Here is a 17,971-nt window from a genome sequence, read left to right on the forward strand (position 1 = left end):
AAGATCGAGAGCAAATGTTTTGCAAGCTTAATCGATCAATTCATGGATTGAAACAAGGATTTCAATATTGGAATGTAAGATTTGATATTACAATAAATCTTGTGATTTTGAATGTAGGGTTGATGAACTTTAGGAATCATAATTTGATCCTTAACAAGAAAAAAGAAAAAAGAAAAAAGAAAAAAGAAAAAAGAAAAAAGAAATAAAAGAAATAGAAGAAATAAAAGAAATAAAAGAAATAAAAGAAATAAAAGAAATAAAAAAGTCAAAACGAGTAAGAAATAGGAATTAAAATTACGAAATAAATATTGAGAGAGAGAGGCGAAGGAGTAGACTAGATTCTCGCTTAATTTGCATTGCACCAAAATCAGACACAAAACCACAAGGGAGGCAGAGAGAGACACACAAGAAAGCTTCAAGAGAAAACGAATGGGAACTGTCGAACCTTCCAATTCCCGCAAGTATGGCGTTCCTTTCTATGCTGCCGCTTGGCTTCCTTCAGCTTCTCTCCAATCCAAACACCAACCTTCACAATCTCAAGATCCTCCACATCAATCCCCTGATCCTGACATTTCCTCCGCCGACAACAAATCACTTCCATCTCATCCCGCCAGTTACTACGTAGCTGCCGCTGGCGGTGGCGGAGAAGGTCGGAGTGGGATTTCCAATGCCCTCATACTCGCTCATTTCGATTTTGAATCCCGCTCGCTCTCTGATCACCCTGTAAACTCTCTCTCCCTCTCTGTTCTTCCCTGATTATTTCTATGATTGTCGTTGTTTGTCATTTTGTCTATGTTATTGAGTGAAGGAGAAATGGGGGCGGGTTATAATTTTGTCTTTGGATTGTTCATTCTCTTGCTTACCCGAAGGTTTCTTTAATTTTATTATCCTGTTTGTTTTGGTGATTTCTTTTTCACATGTGTATCGAAATTTGAATTGGGTGAAAATCTGAAAATCTAGGGTGTTGCCTACTTACATTGATTTTGCCATCTCAAATCTCCCGGCAGCATAATTGTCCCACACTGTCTTGCGGTTCTGGTGGTTGACCCTGTGATTTTACACTACATTTTGATGTTCTTTATTTATTATTTTTTTTAAAGAGGAAATGTGAAATTTATGTTAGCAAAGTGATGAACTGTTACAAATTATGAAGTTAAGATATCTTCGTAGTGTAGCCCCGAAGACAACAAAGGTTCTCTCTGATTTCAAATTGGCTTCGGTACATCAAGAAGAAGCAATAGAATTAATAAGGTCTTTGTTACATTTTATGATTTAATAAAAGCCTATACATCCTTGGTTCTTTTGAAAACTCTCCTATTCCTCCCTAACATACACAACTATGAAATAGCCAAGCAAGCATTAAAAGTATCTTGATATCTCTAAAAGAATGATCAAGGATCATTTGGGAGATGTATGTTCAATGCTTTATACGGATCGCTATCTGACTATTTAAATTGCTCAAGAGATCAGACGGTGTTACTTGAACATGATTTGTTCTAGAGGTTGTACAATTGTGTTCTTGAGTTCTATAGTTCATTCCAACATCATTTCTTTGCTAATATATAATTTCTGTCTTGGTGAGTAAACACCTCCCATTCTATTTTCCCACCATGGTACTTTATTTTGTTGTTGTTTTGTCTATGGTTTGGTTCTGCTTACTTTCTATGCTTATAGTGTCTTTGTAATTTGAGCATTAGCGTAGAAAATAAATATAATCAAACCGTTTGCTTATTTCCTTCTATTCTTCCACCAGCTGATACCTTCTTGCAAATGAATGAAGTTAACAGTACATTTGGCTATTACCATCAAATCCATTATCCTTGGCTAAAACGATTGAGCTTTTGGATTAATGCCATCAAGGCTATCATTTCCCAGGATAGGTTTGAAAAAAATCAGAGATCTTGTTAAGATGAGCATTTAGCTTGTGTCAAGATTAAACTTCTCATTGGTGTTCTCTTTCTCCTTTATTTTCAAATGACTCTTTTAATGATATTTGTTTAAAATTTCATTGTTAGTTATTATGAGGAGCTCTCTTTCCCTCATGGCCTTAGGTTATTTCTTTCTTTTTTATTTTTAATTATTTATAATTTGTCAGTGTTCTTATACTAAAAGTGATCTTTATATGAATTGCAATAGTGGGGGGCTTTCATATCCCTCATTAATTTGTTTGTTATTTTCACTCTCAATGGTAGCTCATATGCATGGACATTTTTAAGTATATTTTTTGCTATTCCGTGATATCTTTTGTTATCATTTTGCATTTTTCCCCCTCATTTCATTTTATTCCTTGTGTGCGCTAATTAGTCCACTTATCCTTCCAGGTTGCAAAATATGGAACTGGTTCTGATTTGCCGTACAGAATGGCTATTCATCCAGCTGGAGATGGAATTATTTGTTCTCTACCAAAAAGTTGCAGGTATTACCATTTCCTTTGTTAACTCCACAGCAAATCAATATGAACTGTTGATGAGGATCATAGTTCTTTCTTGGATGAACCTTCAAGTCTCAATATGCTAGTAAATGTTTTAGGTAGGCACATATGGTTATACATATAAGAAATGTGATTTATATTCATGAAAAGTGAAAAAAAAAAAAAGAAAAAAGAAATGAAAAAAAAGTAGAAAAACAGCCTAAGGGCAGGGGGGTGTTAAACCCCCTCCCACAAAACTGTTTGATATGTTATGGCATAGAATAAGAAGTTCCAGTAATTTGATGTGTTAGATCCATGTTTCTCACATTAAGGTCCTCCAACAGGCGCCATTTTGTGAAGGATGAAATATGACTGGTTAACTTCTCAATTGAGAAATAAGATTGGAGTATAATACTTTCAATCTTGAAATAAATTTGCACGTTCCTTGGTCTATTTTAATTCTATCAATGAAGTATTGCCTTTTTTATTTTTTTATTATTTTATTTAGAAAAGAAAAGATTATTTAACTGCAATGTATAGTCATATCGTGTGGTTAATTTGATTGAGCCATCTATTATACCACTGTGTAACTTGAGAAGTGTTGATTTTTAATTAATATTCTGCTCACTTTATTTAGCCTGTTTAAAGTGGATACTGAGAAGGATGCTGGAGATGAGACACTTGGACTAAAACTCTCTCAGGAGGTCCTCAGCCCCTTGGAAGATGTTGGACAGCAGTTATCATTGGCATTTAACAACGAGGGCTCTTTGCTTGCCACTGGTGGTGAGGTAGGAAATTTGAAGATTTGATTGCTTACTATTACTATTATTTCTTTTGGATAGGAAAACAATTTTTTATCCACCCATAATTTAAACTTTGAGAAGGGTGAAGGCAAGGTACTCTCCCAGGCAAGCAAAAGGAGCTTACAAATTCAATCTTAATGTTTATTGCCAATGCATTTCTCAACTTACTAGCCGTTTCTAACCCTAGACCTTTTCTATAATGTCATTTTTCTCTTGAAATAAATACCAATTTCCACTTATTGGACTTTCGACAAATTTCCAAGCCCATAAGTGATAGAGTGTTCAAATATTAACATAATATGACTTCAAGTTTTTTTTTGTTTTTGGGTTGAATGGTGATTTAACACATTGGTTAAATACTATAGGATGCTCAATAATTATTGAGAAGTAGCTTGCATTATTGTTTTCTGATTTGAATACAGTACAGGATGGCAATTTAAGGGTCTTAAAGTGGCCTAGCTTGGACATTGTTCTCAATGAGCCCAGTTCCCATTCTTCGGTCAAGGACTTGGATTTCAGGTCTGCAATGTTATAAATTATTTTTCTTGATAGCTCTTGCATATGTTAGACAATATGATATGTGTATGTTGTTTGTTTATCTAAAGTCTCTTGTGTAATGAAGTTATTGTGATAGCTGTCATTTTATTTTTGCAGTCCTGATGGCAAATATCTTGTCTCCTTAGGTGGCCCTTGTAGAGTGTGGGATATAACTTCATCGACTTTAGTAACCTCTCTTCCGAAAGAAAATGTGAGCAAATAGTTTTATTTGTTGGTGTAGTGATTTTAGTTGTATCATATGCACTTGCATATATGTTAAGAAGCTCTTGAGAAAACGGTTAACTTCGCTCAAGAATGGAGCCAAAAAAACATTCTAGGGGACAAATGGAAACATCTTAGGGGACGTCCCTTTTCTCAAGAGAAGGAATATTTGAAGAAGCTCTTTATATGCCTTTGATATTTGGACCCGTGTGTCATGGACCCACTGATATTTACTACACTTACTTTTTTCTCATAGGTTGTGTTTGGGGTGGGGTGGAGTGCATGGGGAGGGATTCTTTTTTTTTTTTTTGGTTTTCTTGCTGTTTGATTGTGCTGGGTTCTTTTGGAGGTTTCCCTCTACTTTTTTCCTTGCCTGGAGTTTTCTTTTATACACACACATATATATTTAAGAAAAGCAAAATGTCCGCCTTGAAATGGAGTATTTCCTTGGGCTTGACCTAGGCCCTTCATACTGACTGACTGCATGGTAAAGTGAACATTTTTTTAATTAGTTACTTGGCTTGACTATGGCTGGTTCTACCCCAGTAATCCATGAGAGAAAGAAGCATGGTCCACTTCCTTTTTTTCAAGTTACATCAAGAAACTTTTTTCTCATATTTTCACTCGTTGAAAACATGACCACCTTTCCATCTTGATGTCATCTCAACCCTCAACCACCAAGCCAATGACTACAATTCATATTTATTTTCATTCTTATTTAATGACATGATTTTGTGCACATCTCTGTATACTTGACTGACTGATTTTTAACTGACCTATTGACTATAGTTTTTGGAGACATTTCTTGGGAACATCACCCCTATTAGGTTTGAAAACTTGTTACAGAATAGTTCCGTTTGTGCTATGGTAGACCGTTGGTGGGCTCTACTCAAAATCCTTGTTAGGGATGGCTGGCTATGATTTTAGGATGAAACTTAAGGGACTAGAATTTCTTCTTTAAAATTGGAACACACCGCTATAGCATCTCAGCTCCCTTCTCTCATCTTGGAATTGAGGAATTTGGCAGCCTTGAAGATAGGGTTTCTCAACGTTTAATTAGAATGTGTTGAAGTTTCGAGGTTTCGTTTAGGAGGAAAGATCGAAGATTTGACTGTGAAAGATTATCCTTATTGGCGGTAATAATGTAAGTTGTAATGGTTTGAGATACAAAAATGCTACCTTCTTCCATAGGCTTTTGGCTGGCAGCCAGTAGGAGGAAGGACTCAATTTGTTAAAGTACTTTCTCGTGAGGGTCATAGTTTTGCATCATGGATGTTGAAAACAAATTCATTGCCCTTTTATAAGGCCTTATTTCCTAAGGTCAGTAGCCCAGTTTTCTTTCTACAAAATTAGATTAGGGACAATCAATGAGACATTGGCTGATGATTTGGAAAAGGAGTTTTCTTAGGAGGAAGTCTCCTCTTCCTTGCTGTCAATTCAAGTTTCTTAGACGATGGTTTGATTGAAACTTTTTCAACACTATTGGACCATGATAAAGTCCAACATCATGACCATGGTGTCAATTCTTTGGGACAAGTTTCTTAGATTGATGGTTTGACTGCAGAATTTTTTTGACACTTGACCATGATAAAATCCAACATCATGACCATGTTTAGTGACTTATTTATTTCTGGTGCTACACTTTTTTTTTTAAATGGAAAATGCTTTTCATCGATAAAATGAAGAGTTTAATGCTCTAAATAAAAAGAAACAGAGTAAGCAAAATAACAAAAATACGATGAAGTCAACTGGACAAAACCATAAAAGAAAAGCAAATACAACCCATATCAGAATAAATTGGCCCTTGAATGAAAACCACTAAATCCGAAACTATGAGAACAACAATGTGTAGCAAGGATAATGCAAACTAGTGATCTAAGACCAAAGATCAAAGATCAAAATTTCAAAACCAGCTGAGGCTTCAATATTGCATAAAAAATCTTGAGACAAAAAGATCCTTTCGTCTGTAACAACATCCATCAAAGGCAAATTTGCAAACTCTAAGATGATTTAGAGCTTTGGCAACGGAAGTTTTAAAAAGAACTCAAAACAAACTATAATGGGCTGTGTTTTAAAAAGAATCTTTGAGCATTAGTCTCATTTTTCTTTATTAATAAAGAAGCTTGTCTCCGTTTCAAAAACTGACATAACCAAAAACGGTAGTAAGGCATATTATCCAACAACGTTTGCCCATTTGGAGAATGACTCTAGGTATTCCAATGACCTCCTAAATTCATGAATAGACTGATTTATCAGATATAAAAAAAACAACCTCCTCAGATGCAATAATAGCAATACTAGCCCCACTCGTAAGTTGAGCAGCCGTAGCTAGTGGAATCTCAGAATGCAGCAGTTGCTTGAAATCGAAAATCACTTCTTACCACAACACACCATGGTCAAGAAGAAAACAAATAAATGTGCCTCAAATGAAAACTGTATTTTCTTAATAATGAAATGGGACACCAAATCGGTTTATGTCTGTTGCCCTATTAGCCTCATTGCTCGTGCTTACAAAAGATTATTGCTAGAGTTATGTCTAATCGATTGAAGAGTGTCCTTGTATCTTCTCTTAATGAAAAGTGTGGTATCATTTTCAAAAGTAATTGATTGAAGAATTTTCTACCTTTTACTATTGGTGAAAACTAAATAGCCTTTGTGGCCAATAGGCAAATTTTGGACGCTTTTTTGCATTGCAAATGAGGTGATAGATAATTTAACAGTGTTTCAGAAGACACTTAGCTCCTACCTCCCCTTTGGACCCACAGCTGGCAAAATGCCTTTGGAAATCTAGAAGTCCGAGGAGGGTGGTTATATGGGTTTTTGCTGTTTGGGAGTTTAAATTGTGCTTCAGTTATGGAAAAGAAACTTTCCACTCATTATATTTTGCCACATATTTGTCCATTGTCTTAGATCTCATGAGGACCTGCAGCATATATTATTCGTCGTGTTTACGACACCAAGTCTTGGAGTAAGCTCTTTCACACCTTTAATCTCAGCTGGTACCTCGATAAAGTCTGCAAGAATAATGTTAGACAGCTACTAATTGGTCCACCTATGGGGAAAATTGCATCCTTGCTCTGGTGCAATGCTGTCAAGGCAATCTTGGCAGAAATCTGGTTCGAGAGAAACCAACGGGTCTTCCACTATAAATTTTGCTCTTGGCAGGACAGGTACGAGTTGACACAGCTGAATGGCTCTTTGTGGTGCTCTCTAAGCAAACAGTTCAACGACTTCCCAATGCAAGACATCTTACTTAATTGGCAGGCCTTCATCCTTCCTCCTTGATTGAAGATCCATATTGGAGCATTGTCTTCTGAAGATTCTCCTCTTTGCAGCTCCTTTCTGCCAGATTTTTCTCCCTAGTATCGTTATTTTGTTTGAATGTTTTATTATTGGTTTATTGGTTGGTATTGGCTGTGTGTAGCCCCCACTTGGACTATTTATTTTAGTTTTGATATTTTATTTTCTTGATGTGATAAGGGTGCTATGGGGTGTCAACCTAGTTGAGATGTTCGAGTGCACCTCCTGATCCTTTTTGGTTTTCATTTTTGCTCATTGTATGGATCCTCTTGTACTATGAGCTTTTGTCTTATTATTTATCAATATACGAGGCTGTTTCCTTTTCAAAAAAAAAAAAAAAAAGTGTAAGAAGAAAGGTGTACTCCTTCAACTTGATTTGGAAAAAGCTTTTGATGAAGTTGATTGGATTTTTTTGGATGCAATTTGAAGGCTTTTGTATACGATGAAGGACTTGGGTTTGTGGTCGTATCTCTAGTGTCAGTTACTCAACAATCATTAATGGTAAGCTGTGAGAAAAGACGTTAATGGTAAGCCTTGAGAAAAGACATTAACAGTAAGCCTTGAGAAAAGACATTAATGGTAAGCCTCGAGATGATCATTCCATCATTGCAGGGTTTTATGCAAGGAAACCCACTCTTGTCTTTACCTTAGTCGTTTATTTACATAGGGCACTCATTTTGGTAAAATTGTGCTCATCCTGTTGGTAATTCTTCTTGTTTGAATCATTTGCAATTTGCTGATGAAACTTTATTAATTTTTTCCCTAATTCAACAGCGTTGGTGATATTATCAAAATTTTTTAATTGACTTTCAGACTGAAAGAAACTTTAACAATAGTGAGCTTCTAGGATCAATATTAGTGAATCAGATTGAGTTCGTTGACAATGATTTTTGGTTGTAGACAAGATTCTTGGCTCACTACATGTCTTGGTGCTCCATTGAGTGCAAATGCAAAAATGCCTTCTTTTGGCACTCTTATTGAGCAAATCCAACATAAACTTCATACTTGGAAATTTGCCTTTATCTCAAAAGGTGTTGGGTCAAGCTATTCTATCAAGTATGCCAATTTACTACCTTTCATTATATCATTATCATCTTCCAACTAAGGTTACTAAATCTGTGGATTAACTTTTTAGAGACTTGTTTTTTTATTTAAAACAGAGATGAGCCTCTTTATTAATTATCATAAATGAGACTAATGCTCAAAGTACAAGAGAATTATACTAGGTGCATAAAGGAGTAAAATGACTAAAATATCAATAAAAACCACAGTACAAACAAGCCAAACTCCTCTAAATCTCAAGCCAAAAAGGAGAGGAAAAACTACAAAGCAAAAGTACTGGATTTTCAATAAGAAACCTAGATTCAGCAGCAGACTTCCACACTAATAGGTTCAAAAAGAAAGGAGAGAAGATGACAAGAAAAGGCAAAAAACAATGTTGAACCCGAGAAGTCTTACAAACAACTTTCAACCCAAAAAACAACAAAATAAATTCAATTTCTCTTTCAAGAGGAAACCATTCTTGTGCCCAACGAGAAATGATGAAACAAGAAACCAAAGCTCTGAACTGCCAAAAATAACTTTTGAAAAATAGAGGAACTGAGCCGAGCAGGAACCTTGCTTCAACATGCCTCCTAAAGAGCCTTTAAAACTTGAAAGAAAGTCTAGATCTGTATTAAGGTAACCAAGAAGCTGTCTATGGCCTAACTACTGAAGTATCTGAGAAAACCTTGTAATCCACTAAACAAAATTCAGAGATAATTAACTGATGAAGCAGAGAACAGATCTACTTTCGAGAGCTCAACCCAAAACTATTCCACATTCTTCAACAAAAAACTTCAAATGCTCTGGAACTTCACAATGCTGAGCTTGAGAGGGAATTGTATAAGGACCAGCTTTTCAAAACCTACAACTTCCTCAATCTGGAACAGGACATTTAAATCAGAATCTAAAGGGTCCTTTAGCAATCGATCCTCTTTCTCAGATGTTTTCAACAAATGGTCATCTTCCTCACTGCTTACACTAAAGGGAGATTCAAAAACTAAAACGCACTTCTTTCTAGACAAAGAGAACGGAGTTTGACTGGGAGTCTCTAAAAAATTTAACCTTTGAGTTAGGTAAAGGAAGTACAGAGTAGTTAAAATGAGGATAGCTAGAACTCTAAGGGTCTGGTTTGTTTGGGTGAGATGGGGCTTGAAAAAGGGCACACTTTGCCTTAACAAATCCAGATTCTAGTCTAGCAACAACCTTGCTTTTAGAAGCCTTTTGTTTTGAGGCCTCCTTCAATCTGTTTCTTCTATCAAAGTGCTTTGGGAATGTCAAGCGACGCGGGAGTTCCTTTGGTTTTGAATGTTTCTTTGACTTGTTTCTTAACTTAATTTGGCCAAGGAAGAAATGGAAGAAGAAGAATGCAAAATGGAGTAAGATTTAGAATTTGGGACTCTTCTGGAAGAAGTTTTAGAGGGCACTGAACTGGCATTAGAGAAGGGAGTCAAAGCTTTTAGAGGAGTAATGGGAAAAGACTTGCCATTGGAGGACATTGGATCAACAAGAGGGGGGTCACAATCCGGCTGGATAGATTTTACAGCTGTATAGAAATAAATGGGCTGAGTAGGGTTTAAGATCATGATTGCATCAGTAAAGAATCGTGGAATTTCATTGGGCAATGACGGTAGCTTACTCGAAATTTTTTCTTCTCCCTAGAAGCTCCACTTGCCTTAGTCCTTTCACATTTGATTATTTTTTCCTCTCTCCTCCTTAACCGTGACTCTTCGATTTCTTTGCTTGTGTTCACACTAATTTTGAAGGAAGCTTGTTTAGGTATCATCGTTGGATGAATGGAAGACCTTTTTTCTGGTGCCTGCGAGGGATGCTTTTGACAAACACCCTGTTCTACCACTTCAAAAGGATTTCTTGTGAAAGAAGGGGTTTTTTGTAATGATTTTAGAAATTCCACACCCTTCAGAAGAAAGAACCTTCAATACTCCATCTTTCATAACCTGGTTTAATCTCTGCAAGTCAAATTAGTTTGAGAAATTATCAAGTGATAAATAGCCCTTGGTTATTGAAGGAGGATCTATCGACTCAATATCTTCGAAGTTTAAGAAAAAATTTCCTCTGTTGAAGTGAGTTATTTCTAATGTTACTGGCATGAAACCATCGTTTCGTTTTACTTGAATCTTTGCTTCAAAGACATTTAGGAGGTTTAGTGTTTCAGTTGCGATATTCTCTAGACCCCTATAGCTTCAAACGTCCTTTTGTTCCAATAATCTAGAGTGAGGATCTTAATTTTAATCCATCCTCCATATCCTTCAATAAATGAAGGCTGGCTATGTTTCCTTCTGCTCCATTTTTCAAACTTCATATGAGAAGGGCCCAAAAATTTCCATGATTCTTCCTTACCGATAAACACTTCTAGAGATCCTTTCGTCAATTTAATCAGAGTTCTTTGCAAAGAAAGGATTAATGATTATTTTTGTTTGAAGATCCTCTACACTTCTAATTTTCTTCCAATCATCAAACACAAATAATCTTTAAATGATCCATAGGTTATCAAAATCTTCTTTGGTAACTTCCTGATTTATTATCACCCAATGTTGAATTGCACTTTGTTTTGCTGAAACTGGAACAGGGGAAGGGTGCTCTGTTCTACAAGCTGCTGAACAGAGAAACCAATATTACATTTAACCTTCACCATATTAGCATAACTTGCCCTATGTGACTTGGAGGGGAGCTGTGTGGAATTCTAAAGATGATGCCTCAGATAATTTCTCTTGTGAATTGTTCCGGTACCAGTTCAAATAATCATGCTTCATGAGAAAAATTTCCAAAATTTTATAGAAGGATTTCCAGCCATGTCGGGAGGACAAATATGAATGTAGGATTCTTCATTGTTCTTCTCCCAAGATACACACTTCATCACCCAATCTGTATTTGACATAAATTTTAAGAGCCTTATGCTTCCATTCTCATCATAACCGTTTCGAAGAAGGAAAACATTCCCTGGGCCACTTAAGGAATTTGAGATCTCTTTCAAGAACCATCTTAGTTGAGACTTTGATAAAGAAAGAATCTTCTGTGCTTCCACGCCTTCAATAATAAAAAATCTTTGTCGAACCAGATACAATAGAAAGAGTTAACAACTTCGCAACTTTCAACTTCCATGATCTAAAAACCTGGAATCAAGTTAACAGCAGGCTGAATGGAGAAAGGAGAAAGGAAGAAGAAAAGGAAGCTGAAACAATTTTCTGAAGCAAAAGAATGTTGGTAAATAGTATCATCTAGAGGCTAATTCTTTTAGAAACTTGTTCTGAGGTGGACCTTTAGAAGAGAGTATCATTGTTGATAAATAGTATCATCTAGAGGCTAATTCTTTTTGGCCAAAGCATACCTCGAGGGGTCCTTACAAATGTTGTTGGTACTTGGTTCTTATTTGTTCTACCATTGATCTAGTTGCTGACTGTGCTCAAAGATGTCTAAAACGTGGTAACCATTCATCCTTTTGGCATAACCCTTGTTTGACTTGGGGGATTGCTACGGTTAAACCTTTTAATCCTAGTGATTTGGAGGTGATTGAATGAGCTAGTCTCTCCTATTTTCTATTGCTTATAACTTCACAGCTGGGAATGACTCTTGCGTCAATACGTTTGGATATTGATTCCAAATTGAAGGTTTTGGTTACAAACATGGAATTTTCAGTCTCTATCTCCTATCTTCGTCCAACCAGATTAGGACTCTTCTGCAGATCCTAATTTTTTCTTCACTACAGTCATCCATTTGACAAAAGATCATCTAACCTTCTCAATCTCCTTCGGGTTGTTATGATGACTCTGACGTGGAATCTAAAGTTAGCTTGAATAGCATTTTGTGAAGTCAGTTTTCCTCCTTCCTCCTTAGTGTCCTGTGAAGTTTCTTTCTTAGTGAAGCTTGTGGTCTTGAGATGTGTGAAATTTCTCCCATGATTTGAAATGGAAAACATTTTTAAAAGCTTCAACTCAAGGGCATGCTGGCAGAAGCTTATTGACATTTTCAATCTTCAATGGGTCTTCAATGCTTCCTTCAAAGATAACGTTGTTCAAATATCGGGTTGTAAGTTGGAAAAGCGAACCTATATACTTCGGATAAATGCAGTGAAGTGTTTACTTGCTGGAATTTGGTTCGAAAGGAACCAAAGAGTTCTTCATGATAAGGATTTATTGTGGATAAATCGTTTTGAAGGTACAAGACTCGATGCATCCACCTGGAGCTCCCTTTCTAAGGCATTCTCAATCTTCTTGGTGCAAGACATTTGCCTCAATTGGAAAGCTTTTACTTCCCTAGATTAGAGGCTACTTTATTTCTTAGTTCAAAGAGATTACGGATTGTATTATTTTCCCTTTATGTTAAACTTTGTTATCTTCCTTTTGTATCTTTTGGTATATGATGAGGGCGCTAAGGTGGTGCAACTTGAACTAGTTGAAATGGCGAGGTGCACCTATTGATCATTTTATTGTGTCTTATATTTGCTGTCTTATGTATACTTGTATTCAATCGTTTCATTATATCGATGAAAATTTTGATTTTTTTCCAAAAAAAAAATGAAGTCTCCAAGTTTTTAGTACAAATAATGTCATTTGCACAAATAATTTGGAATGAACTTGTGGTACGTGCCTTGAATTCAGATGCAAGGAAGGATGGCAATAGAAGTGTTGATCCTAACAACCTCGAGCATTCTGTGAAATATTTTATCTTTATTTAGTTTAGTTTACATTAGTCTTTCTTACATTACATTTGTTAGTCTCATATCATTATCCTAATGAAGAGGCTTCTTTCTTGTTAAAAAAAACATTACATCTGTTAGTTTCCTTTTTTATGTTACATGTTATATAACTTTTTGTGACTTGGTCTTTGAGTAATAGATTATTATTTTTCTCCCTAAAACTACATGTTTGAATAATGAGCAGTTCTCTTACATTACATTTGTTAGTTTCCTTTTCTATATTATGTGTTATATAACGTGACTTGGTCTTTGAATAATAGATTATTATTTTTATCCAAAAACTACATGTTTGAATAATGAGCCGTTTGAGAAAGGAAACAAATTGATATCTGGTGGAGAGGCAAGTAAAGTTTACCGCACAATGGATTATGTGGGCACGAATGATAGATCAATTGGGATATTTTGAGCTGTCCCATATGCCATGATGCAACCAACATGCAAATCTTTGATAAGTTGGTTATCTTCTATTGGGTTCCAAAAGTATTATCGGTACAAAATTTACCAACCAATCAGAGGATAATGGTTTTGTGAGAAGTCGGGCATTTCGTGGATGTCATTAATTTATCATTAGTGGTATGTAAGGACTAAGGATGTCAGTGTGTTATTTTGGTTCTCAGGTGGTCAGGATTTGGGATTGTATTGTTCTTTAAATGTTTTCATGGTTAATCACTACTTGGTTGTAGTTGCTAATTTTTGTTTTTAATTGTTTTTTTTTATTTGCACTCCCTTTGGGCGTTAATATCCCTTGAACATTTATTCCTTTTGATATACCAATAACAAGTTCTCTGCTGTAAAAGAAAGAACTCCCCGTGTTTAGAGTTTTTTGAAAACTCATTTTCTTTTCACTAACAAATAAATTTTGTTTTTCAAAAAAAAAAAAAAAAAAACTTGTGGTTTGCAGGATGAGGTTTTTATCTCATGCAAATTTTCTTTGACCAACAATGGGGATATGGTTTTATACACTGCTGCAGTGACTGGTAATGATATTTCTTCTGACTTGTGTTTGCCCTATAATCGAAGTGTTATCTAATTTTGTTGAGGATTGTGATAGGCAAAGGTGGAAGCATTGTATCTTGGAATGCAACCACTTGGAGGAGGGTAGCCTCAAAGCTCATAACTCGTGATAATATTACTGCATTCAATGTTTCATCTAGTGGAAGACTCCTTGCCTGGTACTAAAATATGTGAATTTTTTCCTCTTGCAAGGATCTGCTATTATTTTGACACTTGAACTTAGTAGTACGCCGCTCATGCTTAGAAAATGTCAATACCATTAAATGGGAGGTGAAATTCCAGCTACTTTGGTTTTCTAATTTTGTAGGCTCTTATCTGTCATGATTTTCTTAGGCATTTACTGGGTGCACTGTGAGATTTCTTATCCGAACCCAATGATTGAGAGAATAAGATGTATTAGGTAGTTGGAAGAAAACTGTGGACTTTACTTTTAGGCTTTCAATAGGTTCGTGCCAACTTATCTCATCTCACCTTTTTTGTTTAGCTCAAGGTTAATTATCTATGACTGTTTGTCCATGAGGTTAATTATCTCATTTGCAAAGGATATATTGCAAATGAGATGTAGTTGAAGACTAAAAAAATATTATTCTCATGGTTCTTTGAACTTATGCCTTTGCTATTAATTATTCTATTCGAAATATCGGGATGACATTTTCTTTTTGTTACCTTGTTTTCTAGGCTAGTCTTCAATATGCGTTACTTTTGTGTCTGAATGGGTTTAGTACTTCAATACATTTAATAATGGTTTCTGCTTCATTATTGGTGTAGTGGTACAACTCAGGGTGACGTTCTGATCATGAATTCAACCAGCTTGCAAGTTCGAAAGATAGTTAAAAAGGCACACCTTGGTTTTGTAACGGCATTGAGCTTTTCCCCCGATTCAAGGTTTTAATAGAGCATCTCTGTTTAGCATAATTTGATATCACTGTAATAAAATATCAATTATGAACATTATTTTTTTTTTTGAATCCAGAGCTCTGGTTTCTGCATCAATGGACTCCAGTGCTAGGGTGACTGTAATTGAGGAGGAGCAGAAAAAAGGTAGTCGTATCCTTGTTTTTTTGTCTAATAATTCAAACTTATATCGTCACATGCCATGATCAGTTGTCAATTTTCACCACACTGCACTTGACCTATAAAAACGAGATAAAGAATAGATAAATAATCTTAAACTGTCATTCGTTTCGAAATTGCCCCTATACCTTTTAAACTTCATAAATGTTTCAAAACTACCACCGGAACATAAGTATTTTGAAATTCCAAACAGATGTTAGGAATTAAATTGAGTTGTGGTGACCTAAAATTTATCCAATGATTCAAATTTTCAATCCAGGTCATTGCTACACCACATAGCGTCTTACATCTGTCTAAAACTCCAAAATATATACAGTAAATTCAGTTTTAATTGGTGAAGTTGACACTTTTGGAAGTATAGGGATATCTTTGAAACAAAGAGCAAAGTTTAAGGGTGAAGATGTAACGATACACCACGTCACTAATAGTAAGCTTAGGTTTAAAACAGCATGATGCTTCAATTTTGATAGAAAACAGCAAAATATTACTCTGGGCTTTTAATCGAAGGGTATGTTGATTGTTTGGTGTCATGGTTGTTAATGGTGGAAGATGTGATGTGCTTGATGCAACCTGATCAGAACAATTTTTTTGACATTTATACTTGAAGGGAAATTATTGTTATTTTATTTTTTAAAAGTTCAATGATATGCAGTATAGGGACTCGTTTATTGACTTTTGTTCTTTTTAAAATATAATTAGTTGATATTTAATTCATGTAGTATATAGACTTGTTTTATCAGAATAAAAGGCTCACCGTTTTTTAACTTTACAGTCTTTTTAGCCAATGGAACCCTTTGGTTATCACTAAATTAGCATGGATTTGGGTGCAGGAATGAACATGTGGATCATCATATTCATCTTGCTAATTGCTATTGCTGCTTATTTTTTCATTCAACAATCCTGAATTTCACATAAGTTTGAGGTTCCCACCCTTTTTAATGGTTGAAATGAAGGTGGGAATATAGAGGAACTCAGAGCCTAACAGTTTGAATTGAAACCGTTTCTTTTTCTTTTACTTTCCCTTGACAATGACTAGTTATATTCAAATTCAAATAAGTAGTATCCCAATTCTATGTTACATGTAAAATTCCCACATTTTTGTTAGTGTTCAAAATTGAAATCTTTTGACATTTACTTTGTAATTTAGTTGGATTTCTTATCTCCTCTCTAACATTAAAGAATAATTGTGAATGTCAAAGTATTGTTTACAACTCCTATGAATGTGATTAGTTGGATACAATGACCAAGAAAATGAAAGTGAACTTTAGAACGATGGTCTGTTTTCTATTTGTCACTTTTTATAGATAGCCTGACAACAGATTTTAGAGATTGCTTTTGAAAAGTATTTAAAATATCTGAAAATGAGTAAAATGCACAAAGGTTTGAGCGTACCTTTAAGCAACATACTCTACAATGATCACATGCTCCATCATCGTCAATTGAACTTTATATTCAAGAAACTGATATGCCTCCAAGAATTTTGATTTATTACTTCTGAGAAATTGCTTTGAAACCCACTTGATTGATCGTCCACCATCGCCCAGATGGGAAGATCCCACCATCAGACATGAACACAGTCTGAACCTCGATGAGTTATGGTTTAAAATTAGGATAGTCTGCCGTAAAGGTTCTTAAAACGTAAATGGATATTAGTCTTATCACATTTATTCCTTTCATTATATTTTTTCTCATTAAACTCACCTTTTATTGCTCTCCCTCCATCTTTTGTAAAACAATTTAAATTTACCAAAAATAAAAATAAAAAACTGCAATAATCCTTGTGTAAGTACACTGTATAGCAAGCCAGTGTAAACAATTTATATTAATAAAAGTCTTTTAATAAAAGTCTTTTAAAAACTATAGCAAATCAAAAGTATATAAAAATATAGCAAATCAAAAGTAGAATAATTTTAAAAACTGAAAATGTTTATAAGCCCACGATGAAAAATATAAAAAATAACTCAATCAACATGCGATTAATTGGTCACATGTGTGTGGGTAATCTTGTACTAAACGATCATCATACACTCGTGTAAACAATAATACAACTAATACATGATCTTGTAGATTACCATAAACGACGACGAAATAGGACCAAATTTAAACGATCAGATAATAAACTCTGAATATATGTACAATTGTTTGTGCAAGTATAAACGATCATTTAGAGAAGTCAATCACTCATAATTATAAAAATACCACCAAAATCAACACGTTATAAAAAGGAGAAAACGTTTGTTCAGACTTTTCTTCTTCTTTACACTTCTTTGTCTTCTTCACATAATTTTCATCGTACATCTTCTTCAATCGTTCATTTTCACCTACCTTCTTCAACAAAACTTTTGAAAATCTTCTTCATCTTGTTCTTCACATTCGATTCTCCATCAATCTTTGGAAATTTGTTTCCGACATTCTGGTCGTTGATCAATATTTTGATTCCACAACCACATTTATCTCGATCTCTCTCCATTCTATCTCGATCTATATCCAATATAAAGAAATCATAATCTATGTTCGTTTTATTTAATTTAATAATCACTCTTATTCTATGTAACTTAATCCTAACTTCTTTTTATAAATAAATGGTGTGTAAGAAACAAGCAACATCAACTAAAAAAAACAATGAAATCTAAATGAAAGGCACAAGAAAAACAAATTAAGAAAGAAAAAGAAGTGAATGTAACAAAATAAAAAGCCAATAGGTAGTATTTTCTAATGTGTTACATGTGCATGGTTCATTTACTAAGAAACCTAAAGGTGAAGTATAAGAGAATAGTTGATATTGTATTTTACGCATGTGGCAAAACTTATGATCTAGTAGATTTTGAGCATGGGATGTGTCTGTTGGAATAA

The 17,971-nt window shown here is 34.8% G+C and overlaps 1 protein-coding gene across 1 annotated transcript; it reads left to right on the forward strand.

The window, feature by feature from the left end:
- Positions 1–315: 315 nt before the first annotated feature.
- Positions 316–16,388, forward strand: LOC101207827 (SEC12-like protein 2). Its single transcript, XM_004140383.3, has 10 exons — positions 316–723; positions 2,322–2,416; positions 3,048–3,198; positions 3,641–3,732; positions 3,868–3,961; positions 13,932–14,007; positions 14,082–14,202; positions 14,813–14,929; positions 15,018–15,085; positions 15,949–16,388. Exons 1-10 carry the CDS (start codon positions 430–432, stop codon positions 16,020–16,022), a joined length of 1,182 nt encoding a protein of 393 aa, XP_004140431.1. The 5' UTR covers positions 316–429; the 3' UTR covers positions 16,023–16,388.
- The last annotated feature ends 1,583 nt before the right edge of the window (positions 16,389–17,971 follow it).

This window comes from Cucumis sativus, chromosome 5 (assembly GCF_000004075.3).
Source record: "Cucumis sativus cultivar 9930 chromosome 5, Cucumber_9930_V3, whole genome shotgun sequence".
NCBI lineage: Eukaryota > Viridiplantae > Streptophyta > Magnoliopsida > Cucurbitales > Cucurbitaceae > Cucumis > Cucumis sativus.